Here is a 21,465-nt window from a genome sequence, read left to right on the forward strand (position 1 = left end):
CATTTATTCTTCAGTTACAAACTCTAGACAAGCATGTCCCAAAACAGAAGGAAACTAGGAATTCAGTCATCTCTGCATTGCACATGAATGGGTTTCTTTCCAACAGAACTTCTTGGGTACAGGGAGTCTGACAAGTACTCTAAAACACAGAGGCAAGAAGAATGATTTATGTCTGTTACTACTTCACAAAACATGCACTTGGGGCAAGGTTGTCTTTGCCTGTTTCCAATCCTCATTCTCTCCTCTGGAAACAATTCAGCAGGTTCAAGTCTCCAAAATTAGACCCAACACTCAGGTGGGGGCTAAGATGATGAGTGTGAGCAGAAAGAGTCCCCTGGCTGTGGGGGCTACCCATCAATTAATAGAAATGAATGGGTGGGAAGAGATCCTAATAGAGCTGGATTCTCATGTCTCCAGCATCCCTATATTCCCAACGCCAAGTACCAAACGATAACAGCTATTCATTGAATGCATATCTTAGTAAAGGTTGCATGGCTTTGGTGAGGACACAGAATTCTGATTTAAAAAAAAACACACACACACACCTCTCTCCATTCAAGTTTATCAACTGTGGCTCATCTTACATAAATTGTATACTAACAATTCTTAAGTTTTACGATTTTGGCTTTTATGACAGAAAATCATGATCATGGACTTAATAAATACACTGAATCAATAACTTCAAAATCTCACCAGACTGCATCCATGTTTCAGGCTGCATAACTACAAGAAGTTCAGTTACATTGATAATCATAAGCAGAATCTAAGAATCCTTTGTTTTCTTTCGGTCTAAAGAGAGTTTAGAGAATATTTAGCGTAATCTTTCAATTGTTTTTAAAGATTTATTTGAAAGGCAGATTACAGAGACACACAGAGAGAAAGAATGAGAGAAAAAGAGATCTCCCATCCATTGATTCATTCCCCAAATGACCACAGTGGTCCAAGCTGGGCCAGGTCAAAGTCAGAAGCTTCATTTGGGCTTCCCATGTGGGTACAGGAGCCCAAGCCCTTGGGCCATTTGTCACTGCTTTCCTAGGCATATTAGCAGGGAGCTGGATTGGAAGTGGGGCAGCTGGCACTCAAACCAAAGCCCATATTGGATGTTGGAACTGCAGGCATTGGCTTAACCCACTGTACCACAATGCCAACCATAATCCTTTAATTTTACAGAAGCATATATATATTTCTAATCCTACAAATAAGGAAAATCAATTCCAATGTGAAAACCAAGAAAATTTATGCATGTGAGGCCTAGGATGTTATTAATGAATTTGGTTAAATACAATTCTAGAATTTTTCACTTATTTCTGATAATGGATAATTCACTGCAATAGGCTTTACTGATGCCTGCCAATGTCCCCTCTTCACTTACATTTGGAATCACACCAATCTGACAGCTTCCAACTGTAAGCCACTGAGAGTACTTGCAAATGACACTCTCGGCCTAGGGTGGGCACCCCCATGGAGCTAATACAGTCAGTAGCGGCCCTCAACCAATGATGGAGTTGATTTGGAGGACAAATACAATATCTCCATTGCCCTAGAGGTGGGATCACTCTGAAATATGTTCTATAGTCTCCCAGCCATCTGCCCTTGGTGGTAACTGATGTTCTAATACTTTGTGGTAGGAATAGCTGCCTCCCAAACATGTCCATGTGGTAATCACTGAAGCCTGTGAATATGGTGTTACATAGCAAAGGGGAATGAAGGTTGGAAATGGAATTAAGTTTCTTAACCAACTGATTTGATAATAAGGCAGATGATCCGGGGGCGAGGGCAAATCTCAGCAGTCTTTAAAAGCAGAAAAGCAGAAAATGAGTCTCAGAGGGAGACACAATGCAGAACTTTGACGGTGGGGTCAGGGAGGGCAGGACACCAGGAATGTGGGCATTCTCCAGAAACTGGAAAGGCCAGGGAACAGTCCTCCTGTAGCTCCCAGAAAGGAATGCAAGCCCTCTGACAGCTGAACTTCACCACAGTGAAACCCAACTGGGATTGAATACTGAAAACTATATGCTGATACATTTATGCTATTTTAATCCAATATATGTTTGTATTTTATTTTAGAAGCCATAGAAGATTTTAAGAATACAGTTCATCGGCGTCTTGTCCTCTGTGTGTCATTTCCACACTCTCCTACTGGTATCACGTGGCAGAAGAACTGCCTGAACTTGAATCCTTCTCGTGGGAACTGTTTCTGGAGAAGTCCAAATCAAAATCATGTCACTGTATTTCTCTTACATATATATGTGCATGGCATCATATATTTTTTTAAAGATTTATTTTATTTTTATTACAAAGTCAGATATACTGAGAGGAGGAGAGATAGAGAGGAAGTGGAGCTGCCGGGATTAGAATCAGCGGCCACATGGGATCAAGGTGAGGACCTTAGCCACTAGGCCACGCTGCCGAGCCCGGCATCATATATTTTTCACCTACATGATAGAAATATTATTCAAGCAATAGAAATGGTTCAACTTCGAAAGTGAAGAGCAAATTTCCCATGCATGAATGCAGCAGAGTACACAAAGATATACACAATCAAAGCAGTGACATTACTGGGCAGGACTAGTGGCATAACAGGTTAAGCCACCACCTACAATGCCAGTATCATGTAGGCATCCCCGTTCATGGCCCAGATGCTCCACCTCCAAGCTAGCTCCCTGCTAATGGCCTAGGAAAAGCAGTGGGAAATGTCCCAAATACTTGACCCCTGGCTCCCCATTTCAGCCTGGCCCAGCCTTGGCCATTGCAGCCATCTGGGGAATGAACCAGTAGATGGAATATCCCCTTCTCTCTCTCCCTCTCCCTCTTTCTCAGTCACTATGACTTTAAAATGGATAAATCAATGTTTTAAAAAGTAGTAACATTACTGATAATGAATATTATCAAAATCCCCACTACATACAGAAATTATTAATTATACAAGGGCACTTTTAAAAGTTCCTGTAAAATGGAATTGAAGGTTCACTTTATTTTGGGGCAGAGCTTTTTGAAATTCATGTAGTGTATTTTCACATTATGTATTTTCCATGAGCTTTTTGAAGAAATCTCATATGAGTCTATAATCTGTAGCTATTAGGGACCTTTACATTTGTATCCCTGAGATCATATACTGCCAATTTTATCCCATTTTACCTCTTTACAGGTTATATTCCTAAAGACAAATCAATCACCTTCTTCAAAATCTTCAGTGTTTTCAATTTCCTATTATCTTTCAGGCTCCTTACATGGCATTCAAAGCCCTCCAATTTCAAACCTCATTCTTTCAACAGATTTCTGCTACATGCTCTACCATTTAGGCCAAATTAGACTCTGTCATTCTATAAACACTTTTCCTTTCCTTTCTCTTGTTTTTTTTTTCCAACTGAGAAAGTTTTCAACCTATCACTATCAACTCAAATCTCAACAATTCCTTCAAGATCTAAATATTCAGGGAATGAATCAACTAGTAATATAAATGCCTAGAAAGGAAAATGGTCTATGTTTAAGTTAGCCTTCCTGCCCAGTCATATGCCCTGGCAAGGAGGTTGACACAATAAATATTAAAATGGTGAGGGTGGGAACATTCAGTGACAGCCAGCTTCCATGCCCTTTCTTTAAAAAAAAAAAAAAATTTGTTTATTTGACTTTGCATTGTGTTCTCTACCAAAGCAAAGTGTTCTGCCCTCCTACCTTGTCAATAACTGGTTTCTTTACTGATTTACTCACCGAGGATATTCTGTTCCCCAAAAGAAAGGCTTCTGAAGCTCCCCTGCTGGAAACCCTGGGAGAAACACAAACAACACCACATTAAGGAAGAATTGAAAGTTGATTCAGCCATGAGGACCTGGCTCCCAGGGACAGCCTGGAGGCTTCAAACGCACACCGGAAAGGTACCCCTTGTGGAGCAGGTACCTTCTGAGGGAGCCCACTGTCCCAAGGATATTACTTGAGTGGATTTGCAATTTAGTGCATGAAACCATTTCAAGGAAACCATTCTGCACAGATGCACTATTGACAGGATTTGCTCTGCTGTGATCTGGGTTCCTTCTGGAGCAGCGTGAGCATCCTGCTTCTGGCAATCCAACACTTTTTCCTGACACAAAACAGGACGGGTATGTGGGATTATGACCTTGCGCAGCCACAGGGGACCTGTGCAAAGAAGGGTCTTGCCCTTAGTTTAATGCTCTGCCATCACCATCTAGAAATTCCTAATAATTTTTTCTTTGAACTTGTGGTTTATAAATGGAGCTTGTGGGGACAGCAAAGCATCATTTGAGTGGGGGAGTCATACAGAGTCAGTATGTGAGGATCTTCTTTACCCCCACTCTCACCCAGCATTCACAGGGTCCTAGGTGCACAGGATTCTGGCCAACCCACACAAGTGGGGGAGTTCAGAAAACTTCAAACCAAAGATAGGATGCTTATTCCATCCAGAACTGAGTATAAGCAGGACTGTTAGCCCAAAGATGCCACACTTCACACTTGAACCAGCAATGGCTCTGATCACACATAACAAACTAATAGCTTTCTGACAACAGCATGAACAAGGTATCCAGGCACTTTCATTCTTTCTCCTGTTATTTCTCTGTATTAGCCAACCACTTAGACTGAAAAGGACAAAGCCATGGAAGAAACGAGGGAAAGAGAGGGGATCCACACTTACTTGTCCTTCCTTCCTTCCTTTACTCATCAGTGATCAGAGGTATATAAGTATCAGTAGAATGGGTATGTATCAAAAAGCACTGGTAAGAACAAAATATGTAGGGACTTCTAAAAGTTCATGGAGGGCCTGGCGGCGTGGCCTAGTGGCTAAGGTCCTCGCCTTGAACACCCCGGGATCCCATATAGGCGCCAGTTCATGTACTGACTGCTCTACTTCCCATCCAGCTCCCAGCCTGGGAAAGCAGTCAAGGACGGCCCAATGCATTGGGCACTGCACCCGCGTGGGAGACCCGGAAGAGGTTCCAGGTTCCCGGCTTCGGATCGGCGCACACCAGCCCGTTGCGGCTCACTTGGGGAGTGAAACATCGGATGGAAGATCTTCCTCTCTGTCTCTCCTCCTCTGACTTTGTAATAAAAATATATCTTTATAAAAAAATAAAATAAAAGTTCATGGAAAATGAAATTAAAAAATCAGATTCTTTTGGTTACTCACCAAATTTTGAAACCTATGCATTGTTTTTCAATATGTGTTTTGCATGAGCTTTTAAATATATCTAGTAGGTATAGTTTGCAAAATTTTTTGAACTAAAATAAAAGCTTCTTAGAATTTCATTTGTCCATGAGTTTTTGGATGCACTAAACACATACGGTGGTACAAACTATAAAATATCGATAGTGTCATTTCAGTGATTCCACATACTAGTTAAAATGCTCTGTTTGCATTTTAAAAAAAGCATTGTGCAATATAAACATGAAGGCTACAATATGTGCTAATGTTTTAAAATGTTAGCTTATCTTGTAATAGCACTAAAAAGCAAGTAAAGGAGGGAACATTTTATGTAGCAGTTAAATGTTACTCAGGATACCTGCAGCCCATAGGAAAGTGCCTGGCTGGAGACCTGGCTCCACTCTTCACTGCTACCTGCTTCCTGTTAATGGCCCTCTTGGGAGGCATCAAGGAATGGCTCAAGGTTTTGATCCCCTTCCACCATATGGGAGATCTAGAATGACTTCCAGTTATTCACTTTGACTTGGCCCAGCCCATTATATTGCTGCTGGCTTTTAAGCGATGAACCAGCAGATAGGTTATCGCTTCCCCTTTTCTTTCAAATAAAATGAGCAAAAAATAAATGGCAAATAAAAATGCTTAGGACAAACTGAAAGTGTCACCAGGAAGGCAGTACTCCTCTTGCTGGTTGAACACATCCAGTGGCATGTTGTTCCTGCCTTCTGAACCACAGTCCTGAATTTATGTAGCTGCTCATGGGAATTTGGTGGGTAGGAGAAACACTTTTTCTGTTGCAACTCACTACTGAATTTTATACCCTTGGAGCTGCACTTTTGATTAATCACAATTGGGAATAGAAAGAAAAGGAACCAAGAGAGCAAGAGCCAGAGGGAGAGCAAGAGACAATGTCCTCGCCTGGTCCAGAACAACAGTTCTAGCCTCCAGAAGACTTCAAGTTCTTTTGCAATTTTAGTATTCCTCCTCCGGTTCTCTCCCAAATTTTTTTCTACCTCCCCTCCAGGCCAGGGCACTAACCGGAGAAACGAGGGCAGGAAATAAATTTCTTAATTTAGAAGTGAAATACTGATTCTACCAAACTCATGTAAATTCTTTACATCTCAGTAATATTATTATAGCTTCAGATGTTAAGGTGCAAAACCTAATTGAAAAACAGAGATGCACTGAGCCAGCAGTTTCTCTTCCTCCTGTTTTCACATAAAGGAAAAGGCATCTAAAATGACTGAATTTGAAAGGACAAAGTCATACCAATTTTCATTTCTTCATTTTTTTCAACACTGTTAGATCAAAATTTTAGTACCAACATTCCATCCTTTTTTTTGGTTATTACATTTAGTTATTCTGATTTGGAGATATAGATTATATAAATATGCAAATATATATAAATGCAAATCAGAGTTTATATGAAAATCTGATATCTTACAATAAATCAGCGAAAAATTAATGACATTTTCTACTAAGATCAATGATCAGAAACGGTGTGATTTAATTAGTAAATTGTTATGGCTTTCCTATCTTGTAATATGCCAGTTAGAAAGTTATATCCTTACAGGAAAAAAATCTGGCACCTTCATGAGCCTCTATAATTGTCTTGGTGTTGGGGGGGAACCAGAATCAGGTGCTAAAACCCATCACAATATGTTAATCAGCTGAATCTGTTCTGTTTATTAGGCCATGGAATTCATTCTGATAAACATAAGAATCTGATGCCCTCAGGCTTGTTCTGCTGAACTGAATGGATTAAACGTGTAAGCCACATTTTTGGAGATGTGACTACCTACGCTGAAAGATGAAATCCCAACAAAATCAACTCAATATCTTATCTCATAAAATGGATAAGTTGTGCTTAGCAAAGATGCAAGTACAAAATAAGTGGGAAAGGAGTTCTTCTCACCCTTTTAAAAAGGTTTTTCTTCTGTTTTCTTGCATGTTCATTTCTCTTTTTCCCTATTTAAGCACCACTCCACTATCTGTTTCACATTTATAAAGCTGCTTTTGCTATTAGGATATTTACGAGAGGCATTCCTTAAATGCAACTATGGACACACACCCCTCCCCCTACGCCCCCCCCACACACACACACACATGAGAGAGAAGAGAGGGAAGTAGAGGAAGGAAAGAGGGATATTGATTTAGCTGGCCAAAAAATGTAACAAATTTAATGATAGCTAATATTGGCCAGCATATAGGAAGTATACTGGCTAGGAGCACACATTTTTGCAAGTTTAAATATTTTAAAAACATGAGCAAAATTAAGGAGGAAAACACTAAGATATTAAACAAAAAGTGGAAAAGATACAATTCAGTGCATAGAATCCTTCTAAATAACTATCTTATCAGTCTACATGTGTGTGTGTGTGCATGTACTTATATATGCATATATACATACATAGAAAAGGTCTGTAAAATATCAGAGTGACTATAGTATGGGAAAATTTAGGGATTTAGAATATTGGGTGATGGAGGATCAAAAGTGATTTGGACATAACTGTAAGGCCAAGTTTTAATTTCTCAAAGATAATCAACTTATTTGATTAAGATTAGAAATAAATGCACTTCTATGTGTGTGTATGTGTTACAGAAAACTCTTCTAAAGGCGATCTAAACACTGTTAACAAAGATTATACAGCATTATTTCGCTTACATTTGTCAAGACTGGCAAATTCTATTTTAAAGAAAACAATAGATGATTATGCTTCCATAATCTAAAAAATGGCTAAAATTCTGACAAAATATTAGCATCTATATGCTGTAGCATCATTATTTACTATTAATAATTTTTTAAAATCTGCACCTAGGAAAATCACTAGGTCCTGCTTCTGATTTTCCACTTGGGTCAGCCTTTCTATTTTACTGGAATTTCTCATTATAACTCTCCTATTGGTACATATTGTCTGAGTGTTTTTGTTACGGACGCGAATGCCAAAGAACTGATTGCATTCAGTAGGTTATTACCCCAGGTTCAACTATTTGACTTTCCAAGTCATTAAACCATGTCCTGAGTTCAGCAACAGCTTTTCAGGGAAAGTTAAATGCTTCATTATGTCTGGGCTCCAGTATCCATTTTGCTATTGTGAAATTGTATCAATTAAATCTTTAGCTCAGGAAAGCATAGAGAAAAAAACAAAATGAGCCACTAATCCACAGTTCAGACCTCAAGAAAGGAAACAAATACACCCAGGGCTAGCAAAGTCATATGGTATGGAGGTATTTAAAAGAGAGGAGTAATAACTTCCTTTTCTCTCCATACATATGGAGATATTTTGAAAAGAGAGAGGACTGATAGCTTCTCTTTCTCTTCACACATATCTCCCCACCGTAGAACTTCCTTTCCATCAGTACCTGCACAGCTTGCTTCAGCTATTTACTTAATGTCTCCTTTTCAGAAGGGCTGCCCATAATACTTTTTTAAGGGGGTAGAGTATTATCATGTGCATTTTGTTGTTTTGTCATTCATAATATTACCACCAAGTATGATATTCTGCATTTTGCTAATTTTGCAAAATTGTCTTTTCCCAACTAGAATGCAAACTCCATAATAAAAGAGTTTTATTTTAGTTAATTTTACTATTCCTCCATTGTGGTATCTGAGGGGCTGTAATACCTGGAACGTGGTAAGCACTCAAACACATCTGCTACATGAATGAAATCTGTACCTTGTGCAACTCAAAGGAATTGGAGCATTTTGTATGAGTACATTTGTTAGCCTAAGTTTAAAAACATCACATGACAACAGTAATAGTACTAAAGTATTACTTCCTGAAATTCCCATCTTCAATACCAGATATGGGGTATGTTTCATTATTCAAGTTCTGATTTTCCTTTACTTCAAGAAGAGGGTCTTTGTCAGTTCCACTTTCTTGCTATCATGGCAGAAGTAGCGTTAATTTTGAGGTCAGTATAATATTTTCAAATAAACTTTCATTGGAATGAAGATATTAACAAACTGAAACAGCATACCCAACTTCATGCAAGTTCCCTTACTCTAGTATCTTCCTAGCCCTCCCTATCCACTTCCATGCTTGTGGCGTATGCAAGGAAAAACTTGGCCAAACACTGAATTACATCAAATGCTTTTGGCTCTGAGAGCATTGAACTCAATTTCTCTTCCCTATATTCTTTGTTGCATTCATATTAAGTGAAAAACTATAAAATTTAAGTTCCATATCTGTTATTGTATGGTACGTGTGTTATTGTATGGTACAAATGTTATTGTACGGAAACTTATCTCACAGTAAATATTTTTTAAAAATTAACCTTCCAATATTTTGTGTTATTTATATGAGTTTTTGTGGGGGGGACGGGGAGACTTACAAATCCTGATGATTTAAGACAACTCTGAGTTAGACTCATCCATTGTTTTTGTTGTTTCCATGTTTGGTCAGATTAAACAGAACTGGAGAGCTCCCACCTTCATTGTCAGTATTTAACCCTAGAGTGTTGCTTCTCTCTCTCTCTCTAGCAAATTTCTATGAATTTACTAACACAATACAAGGCGACTTGAACTCATCTAAATTCAGGAGCATTTCATTCATAAATTCAGTCTCTCTTTTGATTCCTTTGAAGGAATTGGCATTAAGAGATGTGTTCAGTTGGAATCATTCCAGCAGTCATTAGGACGAAGTGACAGAACAAATGACAAATTCCAGTCCAAAGGTGACAGAGGGGAATCCCAAAAAGGAATCCAATGGGCAACAGATGTGTGGACCAGCACATGTATCAATCGGTTATGAATTTAAGTTTGTGGGCCCTGTGCGGTAGCCTAGTGGCTAAAGTCCTTGCCTTCCACATGCCAGTTCTAATCCTAGCGGCCCTGCTTGTGGCCAGGGAAAGCAGTCAAAGACGACCCAGAGCCTTGAGACCCTGCACCCACATGGGAGACCCAGAATAGGCTCCTGGCTTTGCATTGGCACAGCTTCGGCCATTTTGGCCACTTGGGGAGTGAACCAATGGATGGAAGATCTTCCTCTCCGTCTCTCCTCCTCTGTGTGTGTGTCTGACTTTCCAATAAAACTAACTAACTAACTAAATAAATAAATAAAATGAAATGTTACTATATTTTCTAAAGCTGCCTTCCAAAAGATAAACTTGGATTTTCCACTGAGTGTGTACCTGCTTGTGTTCCTTTCAGTACAGCTGCTTGTCATAACGAACTAACAATGACATCGCAGTCTATTGTACTGTAACAGTATATCTGGTCATGTGCATCAATTACTTCATGTGCTTATGTGGCTTTATTCTAGCGTGTATTATGATAGTTATTTTCAAAAGCCTTAGGTGTATATTCACCTTACTGAACTACTTTTATGTATCAACCCATGCTCTAGAACTATTGCTGATACACTGTTTTATAGTAACACCATACTTCATGGTGACATTGATTTGCCATTCTCTTTCGCTTATTATTTGATTATCTTATTTCTCATATGCAATAGTTTCAGGTGACACAGTTCAGTAAGTGAATATGTTATCCTAATTTTAGAGATCTTAGTATATGTAAGTTGGAAATAATTGGGTTTGATGATGATGCACTTTTTTATAAACAATGTCCATTAACATTTATAATGTTCCAAGCCACTTTGATAAACATTGAACAAATGTCCTCAAAGAACTGACAGTTTAGTGAAGCAGAAAGTCTATTTTACAAGACTTACAGAAGGTGAAACTGTCAAACTCTTTCAGATGCACCTTCACAATGAAATGAGTTTTAAACTAAATACAGAGAAGAAATACTAGGTGGGTGGGAACACGGGTGCAGTGGTGTTTTGGTAGGTTTATTCATGGATGGGGGGGAAGACATGAGGGCTGCTCTATAGCTCAGTTTGTTACATTTGGTAGGCTATACTCATGGATAATGACAGGATTTCTTAAAAAAAAAAGTTGGGGTTCTCAAAGTGCAGTCTACAGCCCAATAGTATCAGCAGCATGTGGGTATTAGTTAGGTACAAATTCTTGGGCCCCACTGCAGGCCTGGGGAAGCAGGACAGCTTGTGGTGGACACCAGAGTTTTCAGCCAGCCCTCCAGGTTGTTTCAGTGACTCCAAAACTGAAACTCACTGGTTTATTCCGTTTACCGAACCACCAAAACACATAAGGGACCTTTGGGCAGCTTTCATAAAATAATATCTATGTCCAAATCCCTGCTTGACCTATCACTTCATGGTTTGTGGGATGCAGCCCTGAACACAGGATGCTTTTTAAAAGCTTCCTGGGTAACTCAAATATGCAAACAGGTCAGAACCCCTGATATATGAAAAATAAGGAACTGCTTCCATGTAACAAACTGAGCTATAGAATAGCCCTCATGTCTTTCCCCCCCAAATACTCTGCCCCACCCCTGCGCACACACACACACACACACACACACACACACAACAGGCAACAGTTCCACTGAAATGGTACAGACTACATTTTCAAATCTGAACCTTACATGGCCTATAAATTATGGTTGTCATGAAGGACATAAATAGTTGTACTTCCAACCACCTTAGAAAATCCAGGTAAATGCTCACCCTAAGAGAGAATGAGCACCACATGAGTTCCTGAGATCTGATAAGCTGGACACCATTCTGCCAGAAAGCAGAGAGCCATTAGTTGGGACACAGAAATTGCTGCAATTACAAAGTCCTTTTAGTTAATGTTTTTTGTAATGCAATTCCATTGTCTTCACTGCTAAGATTAATAGTGGCTTCTTCTTTCAAACTGGATTCTCGCAGCAGTTTGGTGAATGCCAACCGTCTCCTTTCCAGAAAGCATCGAGTTCTAACAGTTGTGACTCCTGCTGTCAAGGGATTCAGCAAGATGCCCAAGCCATCTGCCAGCTTCCCACAGGTAACCTCCTGCGGCCACATCCATCAGCCGCGCGCAGAGACGCAGAAAGCAGCTTCGGAAATCGGCCCTCCATCTTGAAACCTTCTCTGCCGGCTCTTCTAGCCTTTTCCTGCCATAACTATCTTTCAGCTCCAACAAACAGAAACCCTTGCCTCAGCACGTATGCACACGTGCGCATGCACAGACACACACACACACACACACACACACACACACACACATACATACATATTCTCTCTCTCTCTCTCTTTTTTTTCCCAGGGTAACCAACCACCCCTGCTTGCCCGGGCCTAGAAAGGCTCCTGGGTGCAGTATTTTCAAGGCACCCAGGCACGGAGATGAGCCAGGCAAACCAGAAGAAATTAGTCACTTACCTTTGTCCAACTAAGTTGGACCTCTTTTGCTCTTTTGTAGCTCAGTGAATATGAAACTTTAGCCTCTGGGAGAAGCTTGACAGCTAAAACCTTTTTCAAACAAATTTCTAAGCCCAAACATCAGGGCTTCTGAGTCAGTAAGTGGAGCCAAATAACGCCTATTTATCTTAAGCAATACCGATGTTGACAGCCCAGGGACCACACCCACCGAGGTGGTTCAACACCTGGCAGAGAGACACCAATTCCTCTGACTATGAGGCTTCGAACTAACACTAGCAGCAGTGACATTCAGCTCATGCCTGGGAACATATTAGATGCTCAAGAAAACTTGCGTTGAGTTCACTGAGCTGTACCTGGGTATAGAATACTATTCATTATTTATTTTTTATTATTTCTCCATGATACAGTTTGTACAAATAGAAATTCCTCCTTTCTCCTCCTTTTGTTCCATTCCTGTTTTCCCAGTTACAAGATTAATTGTCTGCTATTTAAGTGTTTCATGACATTTTAATTATAGGCAATGGCAGAAAATCTAATACCATATCGTAAAGGTATATTTAAATATTCCATTGGGAAAGAATAATGCTCTTAAGAATGAAAAGGTCATTAACATTTTCCTCATATCAATTAGACAAAACATCTTTCATTAGTGGAAAAATAAACTGGTATCCCTTTTCTCTAAATTGGTATCCCTTTGCAAGCCAAGAATGTACACCTCAACATGAACAAGGTGTATTTTAAAATCCTTCGACAGGGAATGCTACTAATACAGCAACTCTTGCACTTCTGAAAAAATAACTTCTGAAAAAATAACTTCAGATTTAGACAAAGACTTAGCCACAAAACTAAAATATATCACCACAAAGTTCTTTCCACCTTTATGGAAACAGACTAGATGATCATTAGGAAGCAGTTAAAGAAGTTAAAGTGCTTTTATTTGGCACAATATTACACATTATGACATACAAGAATCTGTAGAACATGGGGAAATATTCACGTTACAATGTTCAGTGGAAAAATATTCTTCTTGAGTTAGTACATATTGAATTTAAAGTCTAAGATATTTATGGTGAAACAATATGAGTGGTATTCAACAAAATTATTAACTGTGACTATCTTTATAAAAGATACCATTTGAAATTTTTAGCTCAAAAAAATTTCACATTTTCCATATTAATTATAGACTACTTTGGTCATAGGGTAAAAGGCAATTGACTTTTCAAATTGAGGACAAGTGATAATGTGACATTTGAGGTGAATTAGCAAAATCGGTCCCTGACTTCCTGTCTCCCATGACCATGGCTGTGTTCCAGGTTCCCAATAGTCAGCTCACTTTGACATCCAGGTAGTTGCCTGTGAGTGCCCCACTCATACCTGGAGTCTTGAATCAGCACAACCCTGATGAACATGGCAATCTTTCCACCAGCAGCTCTGGAGCAAGCCCCTCCAGCACTCTGTGACTGAAAACAGCACTCCGAAGTGCCCTTCAGGGACCCAACTTTGTCACAATAGGCATTGGCACCAAGCCTTGTCACAGTTACAGGACTCCCATGACACAGCAGGGTATCCAGTTGATGGTATATTTTATTTTCCCTTGTGACCCAACCCAAAACACTGTTTATAGGTACCTCCCTTGGTCAGACCTCAGAGAATAGCAGGAAGGAGGCTGCATCAGGAGCTGCAGGTTTCCCAACCATATTACACAAGAACATCTCAACGTGTTTGAAGTTAATTCATGACTTAGCTTCAGCTCATTTAATAAAAGCTTTGAAATTGCTTACAAATTTTGTGAAGTAAAGAATTTTTGGAGAGTATCCAGAATTCTTTTCAAAGTAGGTTATAAAAACTCAAATAATTGCTTCTCCACTCCCCAGCTGAAGAGCTGAGGAGACCATTGGCTCAGCAAAAGGGTTTACAACAAGCAATGCTTAGAAGAGACATAATGAGCTGTCCAAACCCACAGACCTTTTGAACACAGAATAGCACAGCCTGGATACCACCCAATCCTCCGGCTCTCAAGTCCTGGCTGTGCCCATACCCTACACTGCTTGATTTCCAATGCCAAAACACAAGCAATCCACCACTGGTGAAACTACAACATGGGTGATGCCATGAAATAAAAACGATTTTCGTAACACATCATGCTGCTGAGCTTTTTAGATTGTTGTCACATAAATCAACGGATGTAATTTTCACAATTGCTATCCAAAATTATCTGCAAAACTATCTATTCTAAATGATCTCAATCTGTTCTCTCTTGAAGCTAGGTTCAAAACACAAAGACTAAGGAACTGAAACCTAAATCTTGAACTTTCCAAGAGAATCTCGACTAATTCCTGTGGTCATGTTCCTCAGGGTACATTAGAAGGCCTTCATCTATGACTCGCACAACCCATTTACTGATCCTCCCCTAAATCAGCCCATGCCCTCAGCATTTATAAACATCTCCCAGTCCAGTCCCACGCCATGCTCTGCCATGTCTGTGCCACTGCATCCACAACTTCCTCCTCTATACAGAACTGGGTTTTTGTTGTTGTTGTTCTTTTTAGAACTCTCAATGTCACTCTCACCAGGAATCCCATCTTGACTCTCCCAGACCTAATTAGCCCTCTGCAGAGGCTCCCAGAATGCACTGCACATCCTTCTGCTGCACTCCCATCATGATGTCTTCTAAATGATTCAGGAACGAATGTCTCTTGCCCAAGTCAGCAAAGGAAAGGACAGCTATCAGCAAAGATTCATTGAAAACCTACTATGGACCAGATTCAATTCCAAGCATTCTGTATATGTTATCTCACTTAATTTTCACAGCAACCCTATGAGATCATTATTGCTGATATCACCCTTTTACAGGTAACTAAACTAAGGATTAAAGATGTTAAATAACTTAGCCAATACTATAACATATTAGTGGCTAAACCAGGATTCAAAATCAAACCATTTCACTTCAGAGCCCATACCTTTAAGCACTACGCTTGTATCATGTTATATGCCTTAGTGTCAACCTCCGGTGGGATTTGGAATGCTGTAATGCCTGTATTAGTTCTCTCTTGCTGTGCTACAAATCATTCCCAAACAGTAGATATCTACTTAAAACAATAAACAGGCCTGATCTCACCAAGTCTCGGGGTCAGGATTTCAGAAACAGCTTATTTGGGTAGCGCTGTGTCAAGGTCTCTCATGACGGCAGTGCAGGCAGTCAGCTGAAAGCTCAGCTGCAGTGGAGGCTCTACTCTGCAGCCAGGGTCCTCTCACAGTGCTGGGAGCTGGGGAGAGGCCTGTAGTCCTCCACCAGTGAGCCTCCCCACAAGCCACGTGAATGCACTCGCAGTGCATTTGCTGGGTGTCTCCCCATGAAGGACTGCTCCTTGGTGCTACTGTGTCAACTGTGCAGCCCAGTGTTTGTTAGACAGGTAAGCTTTGGTAAGTGTGGGAGGAGACCGGACAGGCCTATGGATACAGGTAAGTGAGAACCATTGGGTCCTCTCCAAATGCTAAGGGGATAAATGGAAAAAAAAATTATATGAAAAACTGCTGACAGTAGAATCCCTTTTAAGCACTGAGAAATGTGGGTTAGGAGATGAGTTAGAGTTTCCTCTAGCTCCCAAACAATAGAACAGTACCCAGAAATTCTAGCTGTGAGCTTTATTTCCCCATTCCTGCAAATGGACAATGAAGTGGCTTCAAAGATTTAATTGTATCAAATTCCGGTAGAGGACATAGGAGTTTTGTTACTGTGGCGTCCACTTCATGGTTTCGGGCAGAGCCAATGAATTATGAGAAACTCTGCTAGTTTAAAACACAATTGATCCCTTAACAGTTGAACCAATCTCTGTTTGATTTCAGGATTAATTATATCGTTTGGATGCCAGCACAGCCCAGCCTGCACAAGGGCTTATCTTCAACAGAATATCTGGGATTAAACTGGGGAAACCAAATCCCTTGTGTAGAATGACGACGATAATAAAATCATTGGTTTTAGCCTTTAAGCCATGGTTGTTTTCAAGCCAAGAATATATTTGCTTATAACCGTTTTGTAATATAATTTGAGATGTACAATGATAAAAACTGGATACTGAAAGGAGGCATTTGAAAGCACACATTGATACTGAATGCAGGAAGCAAATTCCATTTTGAAGACCAATCCATGTTACAAGCAGAAATCAAATGTGACTTCCACTCTTCCTATGGTTACTAGCACCTGATCAGATCCACAGATCTAGGGAAACTGGATCACAACACTCCTCAATGGCTCCCTGGAACCCACCCTCTCTCAGGGCTTCACTCTACAGCTAGGCAAACTCCAGCCCAGGGGCCAACCCCACCAGAAATAAGGTTACTGGAACATGGCTGCTTATTGCATGCATTGTATATGGCAACAAAAAGAGAAAAATTGTGCCAGTTGAGACCATGTGCCTTGCCAAGTTCAAAGTCAGAAATATTTACTATCTGGATATTTACAGAAAAAAAAAGCATGTCACTCCTTGTTATACAATGCCAAAGACTTGGCCTCAAAAACCCTGTTATGAGATCAAAATGTCTGTGCATACTAAATACTATCATAAAAGTTTGTATTGGGTAGGTTGAATGGTTCCTATTTATCTTGGCAAAAGCAAGCTTGTAACATCAGAACACAGTTGAGTTTTTACGTGTGTATCATCTCTCAGATTAAGACAGAGAACATTTTCCCTGCCTCCTCCCAACCAAAACTCCCAATACAGGGAGCCTTTATTGTAACTGCAACTGTGTCAATTTGCTGGCCTGCTCCAGAGCTGCACATGCACTTGAACAACATTTGCTCTGGCACCTGCCTTCTTTCACTGAGTATTAAATCCGAGGCACTGATACAGGTTGTAGCCTGGATCAGTACACTGGGGTTTTTTTTTTTTTTCCATGTTGTTTGTTAGGCAACTGTGTGGATATACCCAACTTACGTACCTTTTTTTTCCGTCGATGAACATCAATTTCTTTCCAGGTTTTTCCTGCTATGAATGAAGCTGCTATGAACATTCCTGTACGTGTCTTTTGGTGGACAAAAGAATCTACCTACCAAGAGTCAAAACTGAGGTAATGGGATATATCAACAAACACTTTCCCACATTTGTTGTACTTTTTACTTTTTACTATAGAAAAATGTTGTTTAGGGGCTGACACCATGGCTCAGTGTGCTAAACTACCACCTGCAGCATCAGCACCCCAGGTGGGCACTGGTTTCAGTTGCAGACATTCCACTTTTGAGCCAGCGCCCTGCTAATGATTTGGGAAAGCAGCAGAGGATGGCCCAATTTCTTGGATTCCTGCACCCACATGGGAGACCTGGAAGAAGTACTTGACTCCTGGCTTCAGATCAACTCAGCTCCAGCCATTGTGACCATTTGGGGAGTGAACCAATGAATGGAGGACCTCTCTCTCTCATTCTCTTTCTCTCTCATTCATTCTCTCTCTCTCTCTCTCTCTCTCTCTCGATGTCAAATAAAACTAAATCTTTAAGAAAAAGACAAGTTCATTTTGGAGCAAAACAACTTTGCAGCCCATGTAGACTTTTGCATAGATACACAGCCCGTGAACTTTTTGAAGACCCCTTGTGATGTCCTGACTTTGGCAGTGGCTGATACTTCATCATCTCATCTCCTAAAAGCCTCCACCCAAAACTCCATGGGCTACGTAACCTCTATATGCAGTCAACAAGACAACCAGCATCAGGGGGTACAAGCATCTTGTCCATGGTGATGTAACAAGACCTGTGGCACTCAAAAGGTCTCTCAACAAGGTTCACATTTTCTTTCCTTCTGGAAGGCAGGAAAGCTAGGTTCACAGTCATCATGAAGTTAGGGAAGCGGCAGTCTGTGTCTGCAGACATGGCCACCCAGCTTCACAAGCAGAAAAAAAAAAAAATCCAGAACCATGCTACAAAAATCTAACACCAAAAGATGGCCACAAATCCTAGGGTCTGGATTTAGAAGGAAAAAAAAAAAACAGAGAGTGGGACAGAGACCTGAAGGTTTGAATGAGAGCACCCATAAGAACTATTAGAGCCAGACTGATCCACCAAACAAACCAGGACCCAGAAGCTCGAGAGGCCTAGTAGGGAGATAGTGGGCACCTCCTTCGTAGTTTCTTTTAGGATCCCCGCAATCGAGCTTTCGGTCTCTGGAAGATAAACATCAAATGACAGAGGACAGAACAAGTCAATCGACCACCTCAGCTGTGTGTTGACAATGAAAAAAATTGGGCAACTGGAGACTATATGATGGACAACGTCAATCAGTGGATTCTCCAACGACTGCATCGTGCCTGGAGTGGTGAGACTAGCAATAATACAGTTCTGTAGAACTATCAAAACCACTTTGCCGGCTCTGCCTTTGGACCAGAGATGGTCTCCCCAAGAAACTGATGGACTTTTTTGGACAGTGGGATGCAGGACTTCTTGCCTAGTGGATGCGCGCAGTGGGGGAATCCCAGCTGAATTTGATCCGTGGTGGTGCAACAAGGTGGAGGAATACATTATGGTGGTGGGGGAGAATCTCAGGGCCTATAGAACCATGACACATAATGCAATGTAATAAAAAAAAATGTAATATGGCAACGGGGTGGGGTGGTCCACCAAGAGGGGAGGGTACAGGGAGGGGTTGGGCAAATAAAAAAAAAACTTAGGATTTTCTGTCTCCTACTCAAACTCTGCTTCATCGAGAAGCGGACTTAAAGTGGCATAAATCAGAACATGATAATGAGAACCTAATGAAATTCTCATAAATCACGTTACTAAGTATAGTTACATCTTAGATGTGAAACCTAATTAAACAGATGGCCACATGCTGTCAGAATCAGCCCCTAATCAATAAAGATGTTCATTTTAGAAAATCACCTCCATTTTTCACTTCCTCAGTGAAGCAAAAGGCAGGCAGCTGGGGGTGAGAGGATTCCCAGGAAACCCGGTGGGGAAATGTCTAAGAAGAAACTCCACCTGCCGTAATTTGCAGTCCAGAAAATCAGAAAGGGGCGAAGAGGGAAGAAGCCACCCAGAGGACTGTTTGTCATCTTGCCTCAGAATGTAATTTACAATGAGAGCAAGCAGTGGTCATCAGGAAAATAGAAACAGCTTGAATATCTTAATTAAAATACTGCTTCAAATTGTTCATTTGAAAATTCCTCCACGCACGGGCTTTCAAGGAACCACTGCATCTCTCACTACCACGGCATCTCTCACAGTAAGCCTCTCTTGCCAGGATCAACCCTTCCCAGGCCAAGAACTCTGAAGACAGTGGAGAACCCTGCAGGCAGAACTGTTGTTAGAGACACTTGACTCTTCATAGGAACAGTGAAGCTTCACAGACATTAGAATGTGACATTTAGGAACCTCCACAATGGCATAGTACCCTAAACTTCCACCTAAGGTGCCAGCATTCCCTATGGACACTATGTTCGAGTCCCTGCTGATCTACTTCTCATCCAGCTACCTGCTTATGATCTGGGAGAGCAGTAGAGGTGGGCTCATGTCCTTGGGCCCTGTACCATGGGAGACCCAGAGGAAGTTCATTACCCCTGGTTTCAGATCAGCTCAGCTCTGGCTGTTGCAGCCTTTTAGGGAATGAAGTAGCAGATTAAAAAAAAGTATGTGTGTGTGTGTGTTTGTGTGTGTCCTTCCCTCTGTAACTCTGCCTTTCAAATAAGAATAAACTCATTTAAAAATTAAAATAAAAGTGAGTATGGAAGCACTGCCAAAGAAGCATGTATCTCTTGCCTAAGAGATGACACTGGACACCTGAAAGATGAGTGAAAATGAAATCTTCCATGCCAAGGGTTGATGAGAATTTCTGCACTTCAGAGAACTCCCTCCGGAAAACATCTGGCATTATCTGATAAGGTTCAGTCTTTGCACACCCTATCAGCCAGAGATGCCAGTCCTAGGAATATATAGCCAGATACTTGTTTCAGGGGATACACACAAGAAGATTCAGGGCAACCTTGTTGATAAGAGAAAATAACTGAAGTGAGAGACACATAGTGTGTCAATAGTCAAACAGATAAATAATCTGGAATGAAGCAGTAGAATATTATACAGCAGTGAAAACGAAACCTACTGCCACATGCTATGTGGCAAATCTTAACAACATATGGAAAGAAAAATCTCAGTTGTTAAAATTGCATTCAGTATGATAGCAGTTTTATTATGCTTTTAAAAAAAAACCAAATAGCATACTATTTAGGTATAGCTACATAAATTTTCTAGATGTCTAATGGCTGTACTATGTTTTCACATACTTCTAAAATATATTAACCTCTAAGGTTAAATGTGCATTGGCATGTTACATACTCAATTGCATGAAGTAATACCAAATATTACACAATAAAGAATTTTCTTTGAAAATTAGTTATCCAAATAATATCCTAAATATTATTAATATAATCAAATATAAATATTATTAATGCTAGTCATAGTATAGCAAGTACCCTAAATTTGCACAAAATATATGCAGCTTAGTACTCACTCAGTTTGGAGCTTAGGTCCTTAATAAAGCAGCTGAAATTACTTTTTTTTAAGATTTATTTATTTTTATTACAAAGTCAGATATACAGAGAGGAGGAGAGACAGAGAGGAAGCTCTTCCATCCAATGGTTAACTCCCCAAGCGGTTGCAACGGCTGGAGCTGAGCCAATCTGAAGCCCGGAGCCAGGAGCTCTTCCAGGTCTCCCATACAAGTGCAGGTTCCCTAGGCTTTGGGCCGTCCTCCACTGGTTTCCCAGCCCATAAGCAAAGAGCTGGATGGGAAGCGGGGCCGCCGGGATTAGAACTGGTGCCCATTTGGGATCCTGGGGAGTGCAAGGCAAGGACTTTAACCAGTATGCTATTGCGCCGGGCCCAGCAGCTGAAATTTCTTCCATCCAGGGTTCTCAGGTCAGTACTACAGAGACTTCTTCGCCACTAGTGGCCACAGAGAGAGATTATGGGGGGCTGTAGCCTTTGAGAGTGAGCAGCCAGAGTCTTGTGGCTGCCCAGTCTAGCCAAGAATTAAGCTGTCCCCATTAGCCAAGGATTGCCCTGTGAGACTAGCACAAAGAACCTATGACTGCCTGGCTGACTGGTCA

The 21,465-nt window shown here is 40.7% G+C and overlaps 1 protein-coding gene across 1 annotated transcript in view; it reads right to left on the reverse strand.

Annotated features, from left to right (window-relative positions):
* The window catches only part of PHEX (phosphate regulating endopeptidase X-linked), a 208,117-nt gene that overhangs the window by 20,857 nt on the left and 165,795 nt on the right, over positions 1-21,465 (reverse strand). The window contains exon 16 of the mRNA XM_004587814.3: positions 3,712-3,766. Within this exon, the coding sequence (XP_004587871.2) occupies positions 3,712-3,766 (55 nt within the window). The remainder of the gene's footprint in view (positions 1-3,711; positions 3,767-21,465) is intronic.

This window comes from Ochotona princeps, chromosome X (assembly GCF_030435755.1).
Source record: "Ochotona princeps isolate mOchPri1 chromosome X, mOchPri1.hap1, whole genome shotgun sequence".
Classification (NCBI taxonomy): domain Eukaryota; kingdom Metazoa; phylum Chordata; class Mammalia; order Lagomorpha; family Ochotonidae; genus Ochotona; species Ochotona princeps.